The sequence below is a fragment of the Erpetoichthys calabaricus genome, chromosome 11 (genome assembly GCF_900747795.2).
Source record: "Erpetoichthys calabaricus chromosome 11, fErpCal1.3, whole genome shotgun sequence".
Taxonomy (NCBI): domain Eukaryota; kingdom Metazoa; phylum Chordata; class Cladistia; order Polypteriformes; family Polypteridae; genus Erpetoichthys; species Erpetoichthys calabaricus.
In genome coordinates, this window is record NC_041404.2 from 125,340,436 (window position 1) to 125,364,168 (window position 23,733).

At 37.8% G+C, this 23,733-nt stretch overlaps 1 protein-coding gene across 1 annotated transcript in view; it reads left to right on the plus strand.

Moving 5' to 3' along the window:
• LOC114660880 (class II, major histocompatibility complex, transactivator) overlaps nucleotides 1-23,733 on the plus strand; it is a 59,381-nt gene that overhangs the window by 10,252 nt on the left and 25,396 nt on the right. The window contains exons 6-12 of the mRNA XM_051933365.1: nucleotides 1,083-1,163; nucleotides 7,419-7,571; nucleotides 9,800-9,931; nucleotides 14,989-15,045; nucleotides 17,257-17,349; nucleotides 18,154-18,201; nucleotides 22,044-23,727. Of these exons, the coding sequence (XP_051789325.1) occupies nucleotides 1,083-1,163; nucleotides 7,419-7,571; nucleotides 9,800-9,931; nucleotides 14,989-15,045; nucleotides 17,257-17,349; nucleotides 18,154-18,201; nucleotides 22,044-23,727 (2,248 nt within the window). The remainder of the gene's footprint in view (nucleotides 1-1,082; nucleotides 1,164-7,418; nucleotides 7,572-9,799; nucleotides 9,932-14,988; nucleotides 15,046-17,256; nucleotides 17,350-18,153; nucleotides 18,202-22,043; nucleotides 23,728-23,733) is intronic.

Here is a 23,733-nt window from a genome sequence, read left to right on the forward strand (position 1 = left end):
GACAACTCCTTACAAAGAAATTTTAGGCATTTCCAACTAGGAGGAGTCCTTGGGGGCAGACCCAGGACATGCTGGAGGGAATAAACGTCCCAGTGGGCCTGGGAATGCCTTGGTATCCCCCCAGAAGTGTTAAGTGAAGTGACTGGAAAAGGGACATCTGGGCATCTTAGTTTAGGCTGCTGCACCCACATCCCGGATGCAGATAAGTAGCAGAAAATGGATGGATGGATGGACATTTGTGTGAGTTTATATAAGTTTTAATTAAAACTGATTTTGGAGGTTTTTATACTTTGAATTAAATGAGTGTCTGCTAATTTATTATTGTGGTCCTGATCGTTTTGATCTTTTTTATCTTTTTGATCTCCTGATTTTTGATTTTTTGTTACCTCCTTGTCAATCATGGTTATCTCTTCAGCCAGGAAGCCTTCAAAGAAGTCCTACAGGAACAGCCCAATTTATTTAGGACAAATCAGATTCCACTTGTGATGTCAGGAAAAAGCAAATTACCTTTGCCCATGATTTAAGACATGATTGTATGTATCTAACTACAGTCATAAAACTGAAAAATTAAGGACACTTATGCATGCATCCAAAGCACTAAGGGCTTATTGTTAATATTTTTTTTTTTATAAAATTATCTATTTATTTTCCACTTAAATATTGGTAATTACAACATTGTCCTAAAGCTGAAAACAACTTGCCACTGCCTGTATTTCACCCTGTACATCAACAAAAGCTGAAATTCAGGTAAGGAGTGGTAGAATTCTGAGATGTTCACTGGATTACTCATAATTCTTATAAGTAAGTCTTAAAATATGCTAAGACATGGACCTCAATAAGGCAATACTCCATGTGTTTTCCCTGGACACTAAATCAAAGCCTGTTATTGAAGAGTATTTTTTTTTGTTTGTATAAAATTAGGTGTAATATGTACGGTAGTATGTGGTGAATTCACCATCCACCAATTGACTACAAGTCAATCCAACTGCTAAGACATGAATGTTTAACATAGTGAGGTTGAGCAGAAAAAAAGAAACATTTTAAGCTTATCTACATATACACATCTGTATATTCATTTATAGAAACCAAACTGACTGGTGGTGTTACAAACGAGCAATCAAGAAACAGGAAGAATTGGAGAAAAGTCAAGAAGACCTCAAAAGGTAGGCCATCACTGAGGGGTATGCTTTTTATCTTTTATCTATAGGCCTCCCTCCAAGATTACATTAGGTAAACGTAACTGCCATGCTATGCATCTGACCTCTTGTTAGGCCAGCTGCATTGTCTCAGATGGCAGTTACTCTTGTTACCTGAGAGTGCCTGACCTTAAGTGATCAGGAAGCAGTCTTCTCATGCATGATCATTTCATTGAGTATTTTACAGGGAGATTCACTTGAAAGAGGCCCCAAATATTCTGTAATAACTCTCGCTAGTACGAAGCAATCTGAACGAAACAACGTGCAATGTGCTAATCAGTATATGGTTCTTTAAACAAGCCAGGCTGTCCCTGTGTTGTAGTGATGAGGTAGGAGCCAGACAGCTGTCACGACGTTTAACCTCCACTTGCAACTTCTGGGTACATACCACTATTCCTTCACTCAGTCACTCGACTTCTCATCAGGATGGTGGCGTACAGTATTGAGCACCGCGTCTTCATGGTGTGAACCTATTGGGTCACCAATTTGTTTAAGTGATGTCAGAATCAACTGGATGATCATGAGTTAACGGAAGGTTATTTTCAGCAAAATGGAGCAACGTGGGTAATTTCAAAGGGGCTTTGACCACCACGGTTGCCGGATCTGACACTACCAGGGGTATGCGCAAAGTCTATCAGAACAAGCCTGCACTGTGGAAGATTTGAAGGAAAATATCCAATGTGAAATTGCTGCTATTCCCCCCGAAATGCTTGCCGATACATTCAGGAAAATGGAGTGCTGCATCGAAATGTGTCTGGCAGAAAATGGAAACCACCTCCAGCATTGCATGTAATGCAATCGATTACACATACGTCAAGGTATAGAGTGTATTTTTTTGGTTCAGATTACTTCATCCTAACAGGAGTTACAACAGAATATTCATGGCCTCTTTTGAGTGAATCTCCCTGTAGCTTTGAGTTCTTTTGCCTTTTGACCAATAGTTCTCTTGCCTTTAAATTTCATCATGATCTGTATAACAATCCTTGTCCTTGTAAGAGTTACTTCCACTCTTGACAAGAAAGAGAACTTGGGCCCTGCAAAAGAGAAGTGTTATTGTCATTAGTGGAGTAGTCTATGTTTTCCAAAGTAGTTATTATGGATTTTCACTGTAACGTCTCCTTATATAATGGGCTAAGATCACTTGTGACTTGTTACATTCTCATTCATAGAAATTCACCCACTGCGGTCAAGTGTTTTCTTACACCCTTAGAGAAAAAGTCAGGTTAGATCACATCAACAATGTAGCACAGCTGTTTTTTTATTAGCTGGCAACCTTGGAAAGAGTGGTTTGGACTGTGGAGAGTGATGTGAATTCTGGTCCTGCCATCTGCATAGACCGTAGGAAACATCTGTGTTAGTCTCTTTACCCAAGAAATTATTCTGCCGTTTGACTGCGAGTGAGTATCTTGATGTAGGCTTGCTTAATCTGAGCTCAAGCAGTTCAGACATTTGTTCTGCCTGCTAATTTGCCAAAGCTAGTTTCATGGGTGGCAAATTAATTGAACGCAGACACGCAGAACTCAGAACCATCTAACCCATTAAGTAAATGACCTTTTTTAGTGCACTTATCTGTCCATTTACAAATGAGAATTAATTTGGAATTTTTATGACCTACAGTAAATATTCAAAACATCTTTGATGAACATTAGGGGGTAAGACCGTCCATATACTGGAGGCAGCACCCCATTTGGGCTCATGGTACACTGACATACTTTATGCCCACATAGTGTACTGATCTTACCTTGTTTGGATTGTATCTTTGGGTATTTTAGTTACTCATCTCACACATGTAAACCCACCTTTAAGGTCCATCATCAGCGGCTTTCATAATTATGTTCTCAGCTGAATCCACTATGCTCACTACTGACCATGTACTTCATGGGTGGATAATTAAGAGTACAGAAAAGACAGTTAAATATCCAGTGTGCCTCTGGCTTGGTGTACAAATTATTTTGCAGAACTGAGTACAAAACAGAAAACAGTTCAGGCTACAAAATCTGCAAATCTTTGAAATGTGGGAAGATAATCAAAGTATCCCTAGAAAAATCAATGCACACATCAAACATACAGTGACTGAGCTAGGATTTAAACATGATCTCTTTGAACTTTGAAGCAGCAGCACTAACCATCAGTAAATTAAAAAAGAACACATACATTTACATTAAGTCAGACTTTAATCACACCAATGTAGCCATGGGCTCAGTAAAGTCTGTTAAATACCATAAGGGGGTTTGAATAGGGATCAAGGAATTATGCTTCGTGCTGCATGTCATTTGGGATTTCAGAACCAGAACCCAGACACAAAGATGTAAATCTTTCTCTCATGGCAGATGACAGATTAGAGGTCACCCAGCCAAGTATTAACTGGGGTATTTTAGGTACTATTTCGCTGTTTGGGTTTCTTTAGTTAAATTTTCTGTAAACAACTTTCTAATAAATTTAACTAGCAGTTTTAAAATTCCCTTTCCTTTTTCTGGTGTCTGCTAAAACCATAATCTCAATACTGTCAAAAGCGGACAGTGTTTCTACTGCCTCTTTTTTAAGATGTTCATAATAAAATCTGAATCTGATTACATCTTGTGCTAAGCCCAGAACATTATGTAACAGTTAATGTATTCATGCAAAGCCATTTGGTTCAGTCCTTAAGTACCTGAATTGCAGTTAATTTGCAATGTACTTTGATTTATTGGTAAAAAGAAGACACACGGCCTTTGAGTATGTTAATTTTTACAGTAAGTCTCCTGGAATACTACATGAGAAATGTTCCTTTCAATTTGCTTATTCATAGGAAGATCACACTGGTTTTAACTGGGAAAGCGGGTTCAGAGCTGTAATCTGGGAAGGATTTAAGCACTCAACATACTGTTTCCTAAAGTGTGTTTCCATTAATGTCTGTGTCCTTATTTTGCTTTTTTAACTTTTTCATAACAGATGAAGCTTTAATCAGAACATACTGCAGTTACACATGCTCATCTCCTCTGGGAATAACAAAGCCACGTTCATTATGTCTCCAAAATAACTTTTAACTTCTAAAATATTGAGGAATATTTAAGTAAAGTATTTCAGTGCCTGTATGAGTTTTTTTTTATTCAGGCTTGTTCACAAGCAGCCCTATGTTTCTCTTTTTTTCTTATGAATTATTACCATTTCACTGCAGTTAATTATAGTCTTCAACACGGTGGTGCAGTGGTAGCACTGCTGCCTCGCAGTAAAGAGACCTGGGTTCGCTTCCCGGGTCCTCCCTGCGTAGAGTTTGCATGTTGTCTGTGTGGGTTTCCTCCAGGTGCTCCGGTTTCCTCCCACAGTTCAAAGACATGCAGGTTAGGTGTGTTGGTGATTCTAAATTGTCCCTAGTGTGTGTGTGTGTGTGTATGTGTGTGCCCTGTGGTGGGCTGGCACCCTGCCCAGGGTTTGTTTCCTGCCTTGTGTCCTGAGTTGGCTGGGATTGGCTCCAGTGGACCCCCGTGACCCTGTAGTTAGGATATAGTGGCTTGGATAATGGATGGATGGATTATTATAGTCTTTGGCTTTTACCTGAAATTAGGGAAATAAGTATTACATACCAGCATGGTACTGTTAAAACAGGATAAATGTGATGAGGGAAAGAATTTGAACATTTAGTAGAAAACAAAGTCCAAAAGACTTTGTAAATAGTTTTTGATTTGCCTGGCTGGTCAAATGGTAATAATGTAATGGTCTCTTTTAAATTGAGATCTTTAAATCAGGGAGTTAGGTTTGCATTTAATATCCCACTTATAAGCTAAAATCACCTTAATTGGAAACAATTATTTTGTATGATTGGGAAAATGTAGCAGGCTCTCACTTTCCATTTTAGCCACTAAAACTGGTCTTTACAGTCTGTCTCTAAATATTACGTTTCAGCAGATTGCATACAGGTACATCTGCACATTTTTACATGTCATAAAAACAAATACATTTTATCTTTAATAGTGTTTCACCCTTCTTTCCTCTAGTTTCTTTAAGTGAGCTTTACCTTTTTAACTGCATTGACATAATAGAAAGGCAATACATTTAATTATCTAAACTTGGTTCACTTCAGGAGGTCCAGAGATTATTACAAACACATTATAACAAACAAACATGAGATATTATTTTCATGTTTGTTAACATGCTTAGATGTCAGTCAGTCATTTTCTACCCCACTCATCCTGAACAGGGGTCTGCTGACAAGGTGCCAGACAGGGAACACATCCTGGACAGGGTGCCAGTCCAATTCAGGGCAATGCTTAGAAGTTCCCAGGAAAAATGTATGGCATCTAGATGAGTTAGAAATCCCATCATTAGATTAGATTAGATAAACTTTATTAATCCCATGGGGATATTCTGATGCATACAGCTGCAGAAACATAAAAATCAAGGATACAGACTCACAGGACATATAATACAGCCAATCAATTAATAAGTAAATAAATAAATACAAATAAACTTAATGAGTACATTGGGTGGAAACATTGAATTGCCCGATAGCAGTGGGCAGACAAGACCCCCAGAGGTGCTTCTTAGCACACTGTGGTGGAACAAGCCTCTGGCCAAAAGTGCTTCAAGAGGGTGCCTCCTGGAGGGGACAGAGGAGCAATCTATGCTTAGCCCCACCATCTGCTACCTGTCAAGGACAATTAAGATCGTTAACCAGCAAACAACTCAGTGGCTATAAAGACCCTCATCAGAAGTACTAGATTATCACTTGCACAACCGCGTGTCACTTTAAGAAGGAGATAATCACAGTGAGAGGTGTTTTCAATGCAAAGGCGATCAGATGACTTTTCACCATGATTAAAAAAGAAGATAATCTGCATTGAATTAATAATGAAAAATACACTATAACAGTGTAACAGACAGTGGCTAACTATTGTAATCTTGTAGGCTTTAGTTTGTATCTGCTTCCTTATGTGATGAGTTATTTGTGAGCTTCTCCAAGTACTGAAGATTAGCTTCCTAATCTCTAAATCTAATAGAAGTGTTTAGGTGGACACAGTTGATGTACACATTTCACATGTCTTCTTCAGTTTCAGTCATCTTTTTTCTGTTTGCAGTAACAGATGCAGTATATAGCACTTTGAGGGGCACTGTATGTTCCCCCTTTCATCTTTTTAGTTTCAGCTTGCCTACATGTTAGCTCCTGATTGCTATTTCTTTATGCAATGCATGATATCTGGGCCCACATCAGTGTTGTGGCAAAGATGTTTAGTTGTTTTTGCATAAGGCCCATGTCAAGCAGCCGTGAAGTCCTAAAAATGTTAGGACTCTAGATATTGTTTTAAAAATATCTAGAGTGAAATTTACTTTGGCACTATCGATATTGTAGAGAAAAACAGGGGGTTGTGGGCAGTGGAGGCTGGCTGTGTTTGATTTCATTTCATCATTTAAGCATTTTATAATTCTGACATGAGAGTCAACCAGTAATATAATCTGCTTGAAAACGGTTTTCAATTAGTTAATTTCAGGACCAACTAAACATTCTTTGTTTATTTGTCACAGTTTAAGTGGTTGTAAGGAAAATGTGTTATTGTTATTATTATAATAATCATATATATACAGCATGTACACATCTTGCACAAAGATTGCTAAATCACTCCAACTCTTAACACATTAATTACATTTTATAGTGCCGTGCTTATTAAGAGGTTTTCCTTTTTTGTTTTATTCCCAGCCCTTCTGACTTTCACAATAGTCTGAGGTGCTTAGGTCACTACAAACGTAGTTAGGCTTGTAAACACTGAAGGGCAAGTCTATTCAACTTTGCTTCTCTGACTTCACACATACAGTAAATGTTTAAGTAAACAAACCTGATACCAAACAGTTATTATCTCAAACATCCCAAGCTTCATCTTGTAAAATTAGCAATTACTAACCTGCTGATATGAATCTTCAGGCAGACTCGGAGAAGGAATCAAATTGTAGCAGAAAGGACAATGATGCTTATACAGACTTTAAAAGTCACACATTTTTTCTGCAGTTAAAAAAAAGCAAGCTGTTCTTTCCAGCCTGGTGAGAGTGGTGGTGAGTCTGTGCTCAAATGAGGATACAGGGACCTACTGTTTATTGTAAATGGAATTTACACTGCCCTACCATTTCCTGTATTCTTCATTTTTGATTTCAATCTTTACTGATTTCTGCATTAACTGAAAATGGTGCCAGTTCAGTGAGTAACTTTTAGTGCAAATTGTAATCTTTTATTTATTCTGTGTTTTGTTTTATTAGAAACAAATTCTCCTGGCCCTCCAACGAGTGGTATCGTTACTTTCACTCCTCTTCAGATTACACCGTCTGCAGCCCAGCTTTCACATATTGTACAATTTCCAGTCACCAACTTTACTGTAAATGGAAATACGACCATCTTTACCCACTGTGCACGTATGTATTCAATTACTTCATTAATAAAATTCTTGTTTGTTTGAAAGTTAAACACTGGCATAGGTTAGGGGTTGCTTGGAGGTGCTGTCACTTTGGCAAGAAATCCATTGCATTATGTATGTGCTTCACACTTTCTTTTCTAACAAAATATTTACCAATTAAAATATAGAGACAATGGTGAAGCCCTATACTCCTTCTCACCCCTTCACCATGGTATTAAGTCTCAATCCAGACTCTTTTCCTTTGTAGTTCCTAGTTGGTGGAATGGCCTGTCCACCTCCATCCATACTGTTGACTCCCTCTTTGTATTCAAGAAGCAATTGAAGACCCATCTTTGTTATGAATATTTGTCTAAGTGATAGGAAAAAAACTTTACTCTGTGATATTTTATATTGTTTGTTAATTTGTTGTTAGATTAAGTTTAATTGCTTTATCAATTACAATGGTCTACAAAAAAATATTTTTTGTTTGCTACTGGGAACTTCAGACCAGCTCTCTATTAAGTTTTTTACACTGATTTCATACATGAAATCAGAATTAAACTAGCACGTCACATTTTTGAGATACACATCATTGCTGTTTTGACACTTTTGAATATCAATATAATATTTCAACACATTATCTGGAATTTGATCTATGTCCCACCAAAATTGTTTTGATGTGTTTATTCTGAAAACAAACCAGAAGATGATACCAGAGATACTTTAAAGCAAGTTTATGTCAAATTACCTCAATATAAAAGTGAGGTCAGCATGCTCAAAATTCTTTGAGGCAATTGCTCTTGCACCTGTACTGCACTGTCTCCTTGCAAGAACCAACAGCAGTCACCCATCATGCTCGGAGTAAACCTGATATCGTTTTTCCATCACCTTTATATCTTGATGAAATCTTTCCCCATGTTCATTGCTGACATCGCTTAGATTTGGTGGAAAAAAGTCGAGATGAGAATGTAAAAAATGCGTCTTCAGTGACATTCTGCCTCCTGTAAGCTAATAATACTTTCAGCATATTCTCCACAAGCTCAGTATAATTCTCTGCTCTGTGCTTGTCAAGAAAATTCAGGACAACCTGCACGAATGAGGGTGCTGATTCAGTTTCCTTTTGAACTCATCGTCAACAAAAACACCTTTCTTAATTTTGGCTTCACTTTTCTTGAGACCAAACGTATTTCTTAAATGCTGAAACGCATCATTTCTACTGTCTAGTCAACCTAGTTGTCCAAGACCTGGAACATCATAACTAAAAAACGGGACGTGTTGGACGAAAATGGTCTTCAGATTTGGAGTCAGCAAGTGAAATTTGTTAAAGTAAAGGTGAAAGACTCCCAGTAGCAAAATGCTTGTTGACCAGTGTTATAATCTCTGTAATATTAGTTATTGGTTCTTTTCATTTGTGGCAATTAACGTTTGCTGCCTGTCCTGCTACACTTGCTGAACAAACAGGCCTTAGCCTAATGTTACTCGATTATGTTTACCTGTTTTGTAAGTCACTTTGGATAAAAACATCTGCTAAACAAACTAAGGACAAATATATTTCCACTGGCATAGCTTCATCCTGCCAAATCATTCACAGGTCGCAGGTTACCATAAAACTTATAAACAAAAAGTCAATCGCTTAAAGTGTACCCAGTAGCAGGGTGCTATATGTGTGTCTGTGTCAATGACTAAAACAGAATCTTTTAATCTTTATAGCTTTAACATATATCTTTTAAACTTTAACAGATAAAGTATATTTCTTCAGGGTTCAAAATACATATGTATTCATTTTTTGTATATGTGTTGGTTAACTCATTGCAACTTTTTTTAAAGTGAACTTATTTGTTTAAGTGTTCAAAGAAACAAGAACTACATGGAATGATTAACCATCAGTCTGGACAATCAAACTTGAGCGCTTGATTTTATCCAATCATTGTATCTATAGATCCCCTTTTTAAATTATCCAAATGTTTTAAATTTTTGCATTCTTTGATTTAGGAATTGTTTATTAAAATAGTCCAAAAGTTAACATGAGATCTTGGCTGGAATGAAAAGATACTGCTGCTGCTGGTGGCAACACATATATGATGTCTCATGTTTACCATTTACATACAACTTGTTCATCCACATATTGCGAGCTCATTTTTTCTCTAAAAAGAAAATATAAAGACTGACTTCTGTTTAAGGAAAGAACTGACTAATTTAGAGTAGTTTGCAAAGAGCTCATACATTTTCTCTTTATTCTTTTTTCAGATGCTCCGGGCACATCTGGCACTATTCCTACAGCATTTCAGGTTTTTCAAACCTTCACTACTGTTCCCCAGCCTGTCATCAACTTTCCTCTGGCAAACAATGTCCAATCAAGTAATTCTGCCATTGTAATAGGTAAGATGAATAACACCCAGTTTAAGTATAACAAAGGAGAACAGAATACAGATCATAAGGCAGCACAGGGCAAAGAAGCTTTCTAATGTTTAGAATGCTAAACATCACTTGCAATGACTGCTTAGTAAGTTGTTAAATGTTAACAATCTTCAGAACTTTTAAAGTTACTTCTTTTGATCCAGAATATATTGTTTACTTTTATCACAATGCTTCACACTTATGTATTTTTTTACTTACAATAAGTTCCAAAAATAAACATCACTCTGTGCATTTACATGTATACCCAAAACCAGGATAAGTTGAGTAACCTGGTTAAGACAGAAACCTGCTTTCTTAAAATCTCAATTTACACACAAGTCAATTTATGGAGTTCTTATTTGTCAAAATGCTCCAATGTCATAACAAAGTGCTAAAATATACTGTAGGTTAAACATCATCAAGAGGCGGCATGGAGCCAGTATTCCCAAAACAGTATGGGGAACATTAATTTTACTTATTGTAAAATGTAATGCATTACGTTTTCTCCACTTGTACAAAAAAACTGCACATTTCATGGGCCAGCATTTATTATTAAATTCTTAGCCCATATGTGAACCTTCATGAAACTGACCAAGGGCACAGCCAACTGTCATCATTTTCTTGTATTTTAAAAGTATTTTTAGTCCTTCATGTGCTGTGAAATAAGAACATCTATCCCCTTTTTACAGTCCCGACCTGAGCAGTGGCATCATTTCTTATTCTGTCCTTTTCAGTAACTCCACACATCCATCTCAACATTCTCATTTCTGCCATATGTAATTTCTTCTCCTGTGCTCCCCTTTCTTCCTGTGTCTCAGCTCCATATGTCATTGCTGGTCTTACCACTGTCCTAAAAAGCTTACCTTTAACCTCCACTTTAATTCTTTGATCACATAATTCTCCTGATACCTTCTTCAAATTGTTTGATCCACATACTCTATTGGTTATCTCTGCATCTCATTTTCCATCTCGGGCTACCACTGATCCTAGATATTTAAATGTATCCACTCTTTTCAATAGCTCTCTCTGCAGGCTATCTCATGAATTCTGATCATCATTAAACCATGTCTTCAGTCTACTCATCTTTAAACCTCTATCTTTCAAAGTCCTTCTCCATTCTTCCAACTTCCTTTCTGCCTCCTCTGTTCTGGTGCTACACAACATAATGTCATCAGCAAAAAGTAGGCACCAGGGGGATTGGTCTTTTATCCCATGACTCAACACATCCATAACCAGATCAAAGAGGTAAGGGCTTCAAGAAGATCTCTGGTGCAGACCTACTCAAACTGAGACCATCTCTGTTACCCCAACACTGCTTTCAACTCGAGTCCTCACTCCTGCATACACATCACTTAACATGCAGATCTAGCCACCAGGGGGGCAAACCTGCCGAAGCCGCTACTGGTCCCAAGACTGGATAAACAGAGGGAGTTCATGTCAGAGACGGCATGCAGTTGTAAAAGTCAGACAAAACCTTAATGATCAATCCAATCAGGTTAATTTATACTTGGAATTGTTTATTAAATGTTATAAAGGTATCAAGTGATGCCTACACAAGCATATACAGATATCTATATTAAATTTGAAAAGCTGTAGTTGGTATGTCCTCTCTGTGGATTTCTGCATTAAATGAGAATGATGCCAGGTTAGCAAGGAATTATTATGTCAATTCAGGTGTATCTATTATTCACTTTTGAATTTACTTCGTTACTTCATTAGAAATACATTCTCCGGGCTAGGAATTTTTTTAAAAGTTGGCCTCTTGTAAACCACAGTGTGTGGTCTATCTAGAGTATGCCTATTAGTAAGTTTGGAAAGGAATATTTTGATATTTAAAAGCACTTCCTGTTTCTTCCTGTCATCCTCACAGCAGAATTTTACTTAACTGCATAGAGTTAATAAAAACATATAAACAGCAAAGCATTACACTTCTGAATAATACTAAATGAATCAACTATTTTGATTACTATCTTTGAGAGCTTGTAAATGTGACCATTACAAGTTTAATCATTGTCAAAGATGACACCTAAATGTATTTTGGACTCCACAAATCTGTGGTTAAAGTCCTTTGAGTTAAGATTTGTCAATATAAATATAATTTCTGCTAAATGTTCAATTTGCTAAATGATTTTTTTTTTCTGAATGTAAGGACAAGTGATTTTCACTCCATTGCTTCCCCTCACTTAATTAGTTAATCAACACAACAGAAGAAGTATCTTCAATATACACAAGAAAATATATTTCTGAATTACATTTCCAAACCATAAAATAAACAGAAAAATAAATTATTCCAAGCAATCCAGAAGTCATCATACTTAAAATAACTCCAAACAAAAATGAAGGAGTGCTGTCCTCAAATGTCTGCACATACTGATAATGATAAGCATGAAGAACATTTAAGTTGATCTTAAGTGTATTATTAAGTGAAAATATCCATCATGCTTATCATATAAGAACAGTAGGAGCTTGACAAGGGCTGTGTCAGTGGGCATCTGCAAAATGAACATAAAGTATGTGATGGTCCATACTACGCCAAAAAAAGAAATGTAATCAGGAGAAGGCCCAGCATCAAAAATTGTGTACTGTACCTGCTGAAGGCATGAGAGTTTAAACAATAAAGTTCTGTCGGTCGTATTTGATTTTTTTTCAGCATGGAATTAAACTAAGAACAGAACAAGATGGTTGCATTGAATCCTCAACCTCATATCACAGAAATACATTGTCAGTAGTTTTAAAAGATGCACTTAAGACTAAAAACATAATGTTCTGACAATTTCCTGAATCAGACGATATTTCCAATGAATTATGAATGTATTGAGCACAGGGGAAAAAACAGACTGAAATTTCTTTTCAGAATTGTTTTTAGGTTGGTGGGACAAGTGTTTCTATGTTGCTGGAAAGAAATGGGAAATTTCTTATAATTCTTACACAAATTTGAATCTATGTCTGATTTCTGTGTGAAGCTCATAATAGTAATCAGTTACTTTATGGGAGCTTAACTTTGAAGCTAAGCTGACCAGGACACATTCAGCTCATACTTTTTTGTTCCATGATAATTTATAATTCAAGATTTCCCAGTTTCAGGTGGCTTTAGTGCCTAAGGGACTGAAATGGATTAGAATATCAATCTTTGCAAGTCAGTAAACCTGACATCCCTCCAATTGCAGAGCAACAGAAAAATATAATTCCATTTGTAAGATTCTTTGAATAAAACGTGTCACCTTAAGAAATGTAAAATTTATGCATAAAGGTGAATTAAAAATAAAACTTCCAACACTACACTTGCTATACTACAGTAATGGCTATGATATGTTGTATTGGCTTTAAAGTAGTATACTAAAAAAAATACCAAATACTTCCTGATGTATAGACACTTATCTGTATGGAATATGATAATTATCAACTATAAAGTGTCTCCGTATGAGTGAAAGAGAGTGACATGGGGCTTGTGAGCCATCTGGTGTTTGTTCCTGTTGCTGTCAGGATACACTTGATCTGCTTAACTGGGTTCAGAGGTGGAAGAACAGATAGATAGATAGATAGATAGATAGATAGATAGATAGATAGATAGATAGATAGATAGATAGATAGATAGATAGATAGATAGATAGATATGAACTGCATATACAGAATACAGGCTATATACTGTACATACATAGTATATATAAAAATATAATATAAATTCAAGAAATCCTTTTACCTTTGTTGCATTGACAATCCATTTAATCGCACTGCGTCACCACAGGTTTGATAAAGCATATGTAACTTTGCTATTTAACATGTTCTCTCACTTGCATGAGAGTTAAGAGCAGTCTTTATTTTTTAACATTTTTTACTTCTAAGCCAACTGACACGGGGCGTATGGCAGATCTACTGCCATATTCTTTTGAGCACAACTTAACTTCTTGAAAAAGACATTCTTGATCTCATTCTCTGATTATGTGCACTGCACAAAAATGTATCCCCAATATTGTGAATTTAATGTAAACAAATGTCAAATGTGAAATTTGGATGATGAATGATGACAATAAATGGTTTGATCTAAATCTAAATGCAAAGCAAGCTTATAGTGCACAAGAGCAACACTTGCAGTAAATGAAGGCACCAAACTTTTTCATCATGGGCAGTAGTGGACAAGATGTTGCCAATTTTTAATTCTACTGGACATAATTTTGGTGAATAATACAAATCTTTCTTCTCCACTGTGTAAACTGTTCACCACAGCATCCATTGTTAAGGAGGTCCATAAATTAAAAGCATTCACATTGACTTGACATCAAAAATTCATCAAAATGACCTACCGTAGTGATATATCATAGTTAGCAGGTAGAACGTTCCACTACCCTTGTCTAACTTCTGTATTGAGCACAACTCTAGTGGCAGCTGCTAAGTAAATTTGATAGTCCGCTGCTGGGTGGTGTATAAATACGAGCTATGCAGAAATACACACCTTCTCACGTAATCCCATTAAAAATGGACATGCTTTGGAAAAATACATATCAATACACTTCTCATTTAGGAAGTTGTACTTGTTGACAGTATATTACAATTTGCTTGAAAAAAATTCATAGGCATGAAATATGCATATCTGTATGTATTAGCCAGTGAACATTAATGGCCTAGACCAGGTTCTTAAACTATGGGTTGGGTTTATCACTATAGGTTGTGAGTTACTGTTGTGTTACATGGTAATGGGTCACAGATGGTTTTTGAAGTTGGTCACGATAGGTCACCTCAGATTGATTATGCAATCGACATTACTGCAATTATTGTGTTCAATTAATCCAGGGTCTGACAGTCATCCATGATTTGCCAAGAGGTAGAGCTCTAATGGTTGGGCCCGATTTTCCAGTAGGGACACACACTGATGATTACCTGGGTATTCAATGAGAACTGGGTCTCAAAGACATTAAAAAGATTAAGATTGGGTCAAGAAAAAACAAAAAAATAAGTTTAAGGAACCTTGCTTAGACTCCTGAACATTACAATAATTTGTACTTGTCTCATATTTTATTTATATTTCCTGCTTTCTCCTATAGTGCCTTCTTCTAATCAAGTGCCTCCATCTGGTATGGCTGTAACGCCAAGTTCTCCAGGTAATGTATCTCTGTGCTTTCTGTATTAAATATTCAAAGTTTTAACTTGTTTTTAAACTGTTTTCATGAATGGTTTAGTATGTAAAGTGATTATCAGAATCCAAATTCACTTCATTGGCAAGGTGTACTAGGAATTTGTCTTGATAGTATTGGTGCAACATACACGGACAACAAACAAAACATAAATGTAAAATCTAAAATGATAATGTAGTATGACCAAGATGATGCCTAAGATGGCAGCCGCTGTAGTTTGGTGCTCCATCTTTATAAACAGCAGCATTACTGACCCAGTACATCTAACATAAGCTCAGGAAATTTTAAGAATAGTGCTAAAGCCACCTGTTAAAATTGCAGAAAGAGGAACAAAACTGCGTATTTCCATTTTCCTTGACGATCATTTTGTGAAATTGAGCCCAGTATTATAGTGCTCTGAGCTGATCAAATGGAAAAACCAGTTACAAGTTTGTCATATCCATCTGTCGATACTGCAGCTGTTCCAGTCTAAAGAAAACGTTAAACATGACTCAGGTATAACAGTGAAAAAATCCTACACTAACAGTGGGGGCACAAAGTGGAGGATGACTAGAAAGTTGTATCCAGATGTTTCTGAACAACATCTACCTTTTTGCAAGTATCTGCAATGTGTTCAGGTCTTGCAGCATTATATACAAATTATCAGGAATACTATACTAATACTGAATAGGACCTCCTTTTGCCCTCAAAACAGCTTCAGTTCTTTGTGGCATGGAATCCTTAAGATATTGGAATCATTCATGTGAGGTTCTGGTCCATGCTGACATGATTACATCACGCAGTTTCTGCAGATCTGTCAGCTGCATATTAACAATGCGTATCTCTTGTTCTACCACATCCCAAAGATGTTCTATTGAAATCAGATCCGGTGACTGAGAAGGCCACTGAAGAACAGGGAAGACCTCGTCATGTTCATGAAACCAGTTTCAGATGACTTTTGCTTTGTGATATCATGTTACATTATCATAGTGGAATTTTAGCCATGAAGGGATGCAATGGTCAGCAACAATATTCAGATAGACTGTGGTATTTAACTGAAGATTAATTAGTATTAACAGGCCCAAAGTGTGCCAAGAAGACATTCCCTACTCCATTACATCACCCACACCACAAACCTGGAATGTTGGCACAACACGATTTCATACTGTTGGTACCAAATTCTGACCGTGCCATCTGTGTGCTTCAGCAGAAATCGAGATTCAACAGAGCATGCTACATATTTCTAGTCTTCAGCTATCCAGTTTAGGTGAGCCTGTGCCCACTGCAGCCTCCGATGTCTGTTCTTAAATAACAAGAGTGGAACCTGACATGGTCTTCTGCTGTTGTAGCCCATCTGCCTCGAAGTTCCATGTTTTGCATTCTGCAATTTTTTTTCTGCTCAACACAGTTAAAAATAATTGTCATCAGAATTATCACAACCTTTATGTGAGCTCAAACCAGTCTATCCATTTTCCTCTGACCCCTCTCATCAAACAAGACATTTCCTTTCACAGAACTGTAACTCGCTAGATGTTTTTGTTTTTTAACACCATTCTGAGTAAATTCTAAAGGCAGCTGTGTGTGAAAATCCCAGGAGATCAGCAGTCACAGAAACACTGAAACCAGCTGTCTGACGCCAATAATCATGTCACAGTCAAAATCACTGAGATCTCATTTTTTACCCATTCTGGTGTTTAATGTGAGCATGAACTGAAGCCCCTGACCTGTATCTGCATTGCACCACTGCCACATGATTGGCCGATTAGATAATTGCATGGATAAGCAGGTGTACTGGTGTTCCTAATAATCTGAATTTACATAGAGATAGATAATTGATAGAGAACTGATTTTTTACCTGTCATTGGTTTTAATTTTGTTTAATTACTACTCATTTTGTTCTGAAAATACATGTAAATAATATTTCCTTTGCTGATTTATGCCTAATGTGTTGTCTGCTTTGAAAAAGGTGATTTTTTACAAATATGGTATAGCAACTTTATATGCAGATATAAACTTTCTAAATCTTCTAGCATCTATCATCAGTTATCATTTTGCTATTTCTCCAAATCACCTTTTGGAATAATCTTTCTGTCCATCTATTCTGTTCCTTCTGTCATGAATGCCAATATCTGAATTAAAATTAGTTAGTAGTTAGAACTTTACATAAATTAAAAGTTTATTTCCTTATACATTTTACAGTAGCGGGAACTGTTGTCGATTCAGCCATGACTTCTCCTGTAACTCCATCTGCTCCATTGGGAAGCCAATCTGTTCTTCAGGAATCTGACATGGGTATGTGGTTTTCTGAAACTGCTAAATACAGTTTAATTCAATTGTCAGTTTTTCCATGAATATAATCGTGAAATACAGTGAAATCAAACTCAAAATGACAGAGGTATTGAGTTTGTAAATAAGATGTACACCAAATAAAAAGAAACTGAACATATGAGTTCTTTACTTGAAAATGAAAATGCTGTAGCTTAGAATGATACACTGGGGTGTTTACTGAATGTTACAGAGAAAGCTCGACACTCCATGCCCCATTTGATTATACACAGGTGGTCATGCTTGTGTACTACAAACAAACTGTGCATTTATCATAAAATCCAGTAACATGTGAGCATAAGGTTTATCCTGTAATGTGACACTACATGTGCCTGCCAGACTAAATGCATAGTCATTTCTAAAGCAAGATACACAAATAAAGATGAGTTTCAGTTCTTTTATTTAATTAAACTAAGAATAACAAGGCTATTGACTACTAAAAGAGAAATGTAGAGTTAAAGTAGTTTAACTGAGCAAAAACTAATGGGAATAATTGTCACACATGGAGAATTAGATCAAAGACCTAAAAAAACCTACATGAAGTTTGCTAAGATTTTAATTCTCAGTAAGCTGCACTATATTTGAGAAAGTGATGCAAAATCAGAATGGAATATTTGCTAAAGTCAATAATTAAGATATGGTGTATCTGTGGTGCACCTTGATTTGTGTTTTGGTTGCTCTTCTAAGCCCAAATAAAGTAGATCTTTGAATTTGTAAAGTAATAACAAAGATATTCATTACTAAAACTAGGTCCTTTGTTACAACTTTCAGGTGAGCAGGTGACTTTGGAGAAAACTCTCCCTGCTGTGCAAAAGCCAAGTAAGTTCCATATTGTGATTTTGTTTTTATGAAAATGTAAACATTTTTACAGATTCTCAAAAAAAGAAATTCCTTTATTTTGAGCTGTGTTGCCTATTACTTGTCTCAAAGTTTTCACCAAAAGCAACATTTATTATATTAATTGGGCATCTTCTTAGTATCTTCAGTGGGTTTTAGACAGCTTAAATAAATTAAAAAATGCTTCATTTATCTTTGTTTACTCATCTGTCCTTGTCTGTAGCAACAAGTGTGTATTATTGTGCAACAAGTTCATTGTTTGGTTAGTCTACTCCTGTACTCTAAACCTCATATGCACAGAAAGACATACACACAAACACACACAGACTCTATCCACCACACAATCACTGGTTATGAGAGATGCCTACACAGCTTCTCATCCTCAGTACTCCACATAGAGGATCACTAGCTTCAGCATGATGTCCGCAGTAGTAATGAATGACCCTGCTGAATCCACTTCACCTCGAGTATGGCAAAGTCACTGAAATGTTTGCAAACTTCGCTGAACTCTGTAAAATGTATTGAAGTCAATGGAGAAGGAGGAACTGAAGTAGTTTTGAGTGGATTTTAAGGGTTATTAGTCTTTTAAGTGTCCATGAGGGCTAAAGAAAAGTCTGGCAACTATGATGAACCAATTGTTGTGGCCAAATATATGATCTGAGTTGTGAGGCAGCAGTGTTAAGCACAGCACCACAGTGCCTCAAACAACAAAAGGTGCAGACAGAATGAATACAATAAACAAAATGCAACTAACAGACACAAGCTAGCAATAAGTGAATAAAATATAAATCATAAGCGGCTGGGATGGGATTCAGCACCTCCAAATCCGAGACCATGGTCCTCAGCCGAAAAAGGTTTGGGAGCGAGATCCTGCCCCAAGCGAAGGAGTTCAAGTATCTCGGGATCTTGTTCATGAGTGAGGGAAGAATGGAGCGGGAGATCGACAGGCGGATCGGTGCGGTATCCGCAGTGATGTGGGCTCTGCATCGGTCTGTCGTGGTGAAAAAGGAGCTGAGCTGTAAGGCAAAGCTCTCAATTTACCAGTCAATCTATGTTCCTACCCTCACCTATGGTCATGAGCTATGGGTAGTGACCGAAAGAACGAGATCGCGAATACAAGCGGCTGAAATGAGTTTCCTCCGTAGGGTGTCTGGGCTTTCCCTTAAAGATAGGGTGAGAAGCTCAGTCATCCAGGTGGGGCTCAGAGTAGAGCCGCTGCTCCTCCACATCGAGAGGAGTCAGATGATGTGGCTCGGGCATCTGATCAGGATGCCTCCTGGACGCCTCCCTGGTGAGATGTTCCAGGCACGTCTAACCGGGAGGAGGCCCCGGGGAAGACCCAGGACACACTGGAGGAACTATGTCTCTCGGCTGGCCTGGGAACGCCTTGGGATTCTCCCGGAAGAGTTAGAAGAAGTGGCCCGGGAGAGGGAAGTCTGGGCATCTCTGCTCAAGCTGCTGCCCCCGCGACCCGATCTCGGATAAGCAGAAGAGGATGGATGGATGGATGGATCATTGCACTCAAAGACTTCCAATGTTTGGACATAAATTGGCTGCGTAACATAGTGTTGCTGTGAGACTGACTCATTCTATTTTCTGAAGTTGCGTCTCTGGCATAGCAGGCATGTCTTTTTTGTTTCCCATGTATCTTTGCAGATGATTTGCACTTTCTTCATCAAAAAGAAAGGAACTCCATGAAAATCATAATAATTTTTTTGTTTTTATTATTTGACAGTGTCCTGTGTTTTCTGAAGAGGGCAGGGGGAGGGAAAGGGCTCCTCTAAGGCTTGTTTGGAGAGCGTTGCTGGCCACATGGCTAATTTGTTTTCATAATTAACCATATTGGTCTTTATTATATATCTGGTGGCAGTGCTGGTAATACTGTAAGTTGTCTGTTTATTTTTTTAACACCTTTGTGGCTTCAGGACCAATTTTTACCTTAATATTTCACTGATGAGCCATATGCAGCAATTGAGGAGCCCTGGAAGTTCAATGAGAAACGAGTTGGTTAGAAACAGGAAGAATACTGCATAGCATTATCAAGTGCTTCAGTGGATGGTTTCATTGTTTCATACTAACTGAAACACCATTTTGTTTTTTCCTTGTGTGGTTGCAACCCATCGATGATCAAATTGACAATGATCTTACAGTAGGCATGAGTGAAATGTGGGTGTATGGCCTGGCCTTCCTCCCACAGTCCCAAAAAACAATATATCAGGCCCTGAAAGACCTCTTGGACAGAGCAATAAGCAGTGTGCCTGTCTGCAGAGAGAGTGTCGACCTTGTTGAGAGGTTTACTTAGCTCAGCAGTGACATTCATGTCTCTGGTGACTCTTCCTATGAAGTCAGTAGACGGATCGGGAGAACATGGTGGGTCATGAGGTCACTGGAAAGGGGTGTGTGACACTCCCGATATCTTTGTAAGAGGACAAAGGTCCAAGTCTTTAGAGTCCTTGTGCTTCCTGTCTTGCTATATGGTTGCAAGACATGGATGCCATCCAGTGACCTGAGACAAAGACTGGACTCCTTCTGTACTGTATTTGTTTGGAGAATCCTTGAGTACCTCTGGTTTGACTTTGTGTTGAACGAGTGGTTGCCTGCGGAGTCCTGAATGAGGCACATTACCTGCATTATGAGGGAGCATCAGTTACAGCACTGCAGCCATGTGGTGCAATTCTCCGAGGGTGATCCGACTTGCATGATCCTCATTGCTAGGGACCCTAGCGGCTGGACCAGGCCAAGGGGATGCCCACGTAACACCTGGTTGCAGGAGATAGATGATTATTTCCAGAGGGTGGGACTGGACTGAGTGTCTGTCTGCAGTTTACCAACTGGGATCCCAAGCTATTTCGTCATGTGGTGTGTGCAGTAACGTGCTGTACCAGTTCATGCTCCCTGGCCTGACCTGACCTGACCTGACCTGACCTGACCTGACCTGACCTGACCTGACCTGACCTGACCTGTGGGAGGAAGCCAGAGCCCTCTTAGGACTTTTATCCAAACACAAAAAGAACATGCAAACTGTATGCCAAAAGACACTTCAGACAAAACTGCAACTATATTTAAAAAACTATGAAGCAGCAATACTGACCACTACACCAAAATTCAAAATTTAGTGTATTATTTGAATGGAATTCACCTAACCCCATTTTCCACCATGCCTTTTATTATCAAACTGAGGTAACTTAGTAACTTCTTCTCTTCATCGAATACTGTAAGAAACCCAAATTCAAGAGCAATTCAGATTTTTCTGTTCAACAAACATGTATTATGCAGATGTTACAAGTCAAAGTTGAGTTTTCTCACTTAAAAGAATAAAAATCTAAGCTATGGAGCAGACCATAATGGGCAAAAGAAATATGCTAGTATTCTTTCATTGAACTCTTCATTTTGTGACACTTTTACCAGTGCAGTACTGTGGGAAGCAAAAGTTCAGCCTTTGCCGAGTCACAAGGCAGGAACCACCAGTTCAGTGCCTGGCACACTCATGCAGTTACTCACACCAAGTCAATTTTAAGTCGCCATTCAACTAAAATGGCACAACTTTAGACATTTTCAGAAAATAGGCACTTGGACTTGGGAGTTTGAACATTCTGCATAGGTGACAGGTTCACTTTGGAATTGATGCCATGATGCTACCTGCTAACATTTTTACACATTCCATTTCAAGCACTGCTCTAACAAAAAACTTTAGCTAGTCTAATTCTGCAAAACGATCTGTTATTAGGATTAAGAACATAAGTGGATGCATGCTCAAATGCACAGAAATAATGAAAGAATTGTATTCTGACTTATCACATCCTAAATTGTTCTTTGTATTATAGAGGAGGTTGAAGATTGTATTAAAAATATGAAGGCTGCCTTGCTTCAGGATAAGGAGTTTTTCTCAGAATCCCACTACATTCAAGTCCCACTGATTCAGAAGCAAATTAAAATCAAAACTGGAAAAAACAATGCCAAATCTCAGGAGAAAGAGTTTGTAATACTTGACATGACCGAGAGAAAGAAAGCTGCAATCTTTCCCAGTCAGATATTTGACCCACCGAAAGACTTAACAAAAGAGGGAAGGGTGATCGCTTTACTGGGGAATGCAGGAATGGGTAAAAGCACCCTGGTCCACAAACTCTGCAGGGACTGGGCCAAAGGAGAGTTTCAGCAGTTTGACTTTATTTTCCGGTTTGAATGCAAACGACTGAATCTTCCTGGAAAGAGTTTTGGTCTACAAAAACTACTTTTTGAACTGTCACAATCTCCTCTGAGTGAAAATGCAGGGAGGATTTTCCGGTTTGTACTCCGAAATCCTCAGAGGATCCTGATAATGTTTGATGGTTTCGATGATTTTCAAGACATGGAAGCTTTTCTGCAGTCACCTGCCAATAATTCTACCAAAGAAGTTTTGAGCATTAAGGACCTCCTCTCAGGACTGTTTCAAAAGAAACTGCTCATAGGATCAACGATATTGTTTACGGCAAGACCTAAAGAAACACTTAACCAGTTTTTAGGGAAAGTGGACAAAATATTTGAATTAAGTGGTTTTTGCCATGAGGATATTGAACACTACATGTCAGTACACTTCAGAGACAACTCACAATATGATGCTGCAAAAAAGAAACTGGAAAAGAACCAATTTTTGCATAGCTTGTGTCATACTCCATTAATGTGCAAATTCATCTGCCTCCTTCTTGAAAAGTTTGAAATGGATAAAGAGCTACCAATGACAATCACGGGCCTCCATCTCCATATAGTCTCTCAAAGGTTGTTTAATAATGTTCCTATGGATCTTCCAACAGATAAAACACAGACAGAAAATATCTTAAAACTTTGTCAGCTAGCCTGGAAGGGAATACAGGACCATAAGTCACTGTTGGAAGAAAATGACTTCAAATGTCCCACACTGAAAGAGTTCAGTTTAAAATCAGGCGTTGTCACACAGTACCCTTTGAACTGTTCTGGAGAAGAAAAATTATTTGGCCATACATTTTCTGATTTGTTATCGCAGGACTTCATGGGCGCTTTGCATTTGAGCTTGGTCAGAGGCATTAAGGGAAAAACTTTAGTGAAGCTCATCCACCTGCAACAAAAAAAGAAAAAACCTCATCAGGAGTGGCTGGATGTGGTTCGCAGGTTCCTAGTTGGACTACTGTTTCAGAATGAAGAAGGCCATTTAAGCAGATTGATTATGAAACATGAGGACCTGGAAACCAAAAAGGATGCCATTTTGGAGTATATAAAAAAAGTAAGACTATCTGAACTACTATCAAATAGACTACTGGAGTATTGCCACTGTGTGTATGAAACAAAAAATGAAGATGTGATCCAACATGTGGCAAAAAACCTACCACCTGAGCTCTCATTCCGGGGAACATGTCTGGCTCCTCTGGATGTCTTTGTATTGCAGCATCTTTTAAGAGTATCCAATACACAATTTATCCTAGACCTTCAAGAAACAGGAATAAACCTTCTTGGCATGAAAAGGCTGGTAGAATTGGAAAATGTTACAGCATTCAGGTGAGA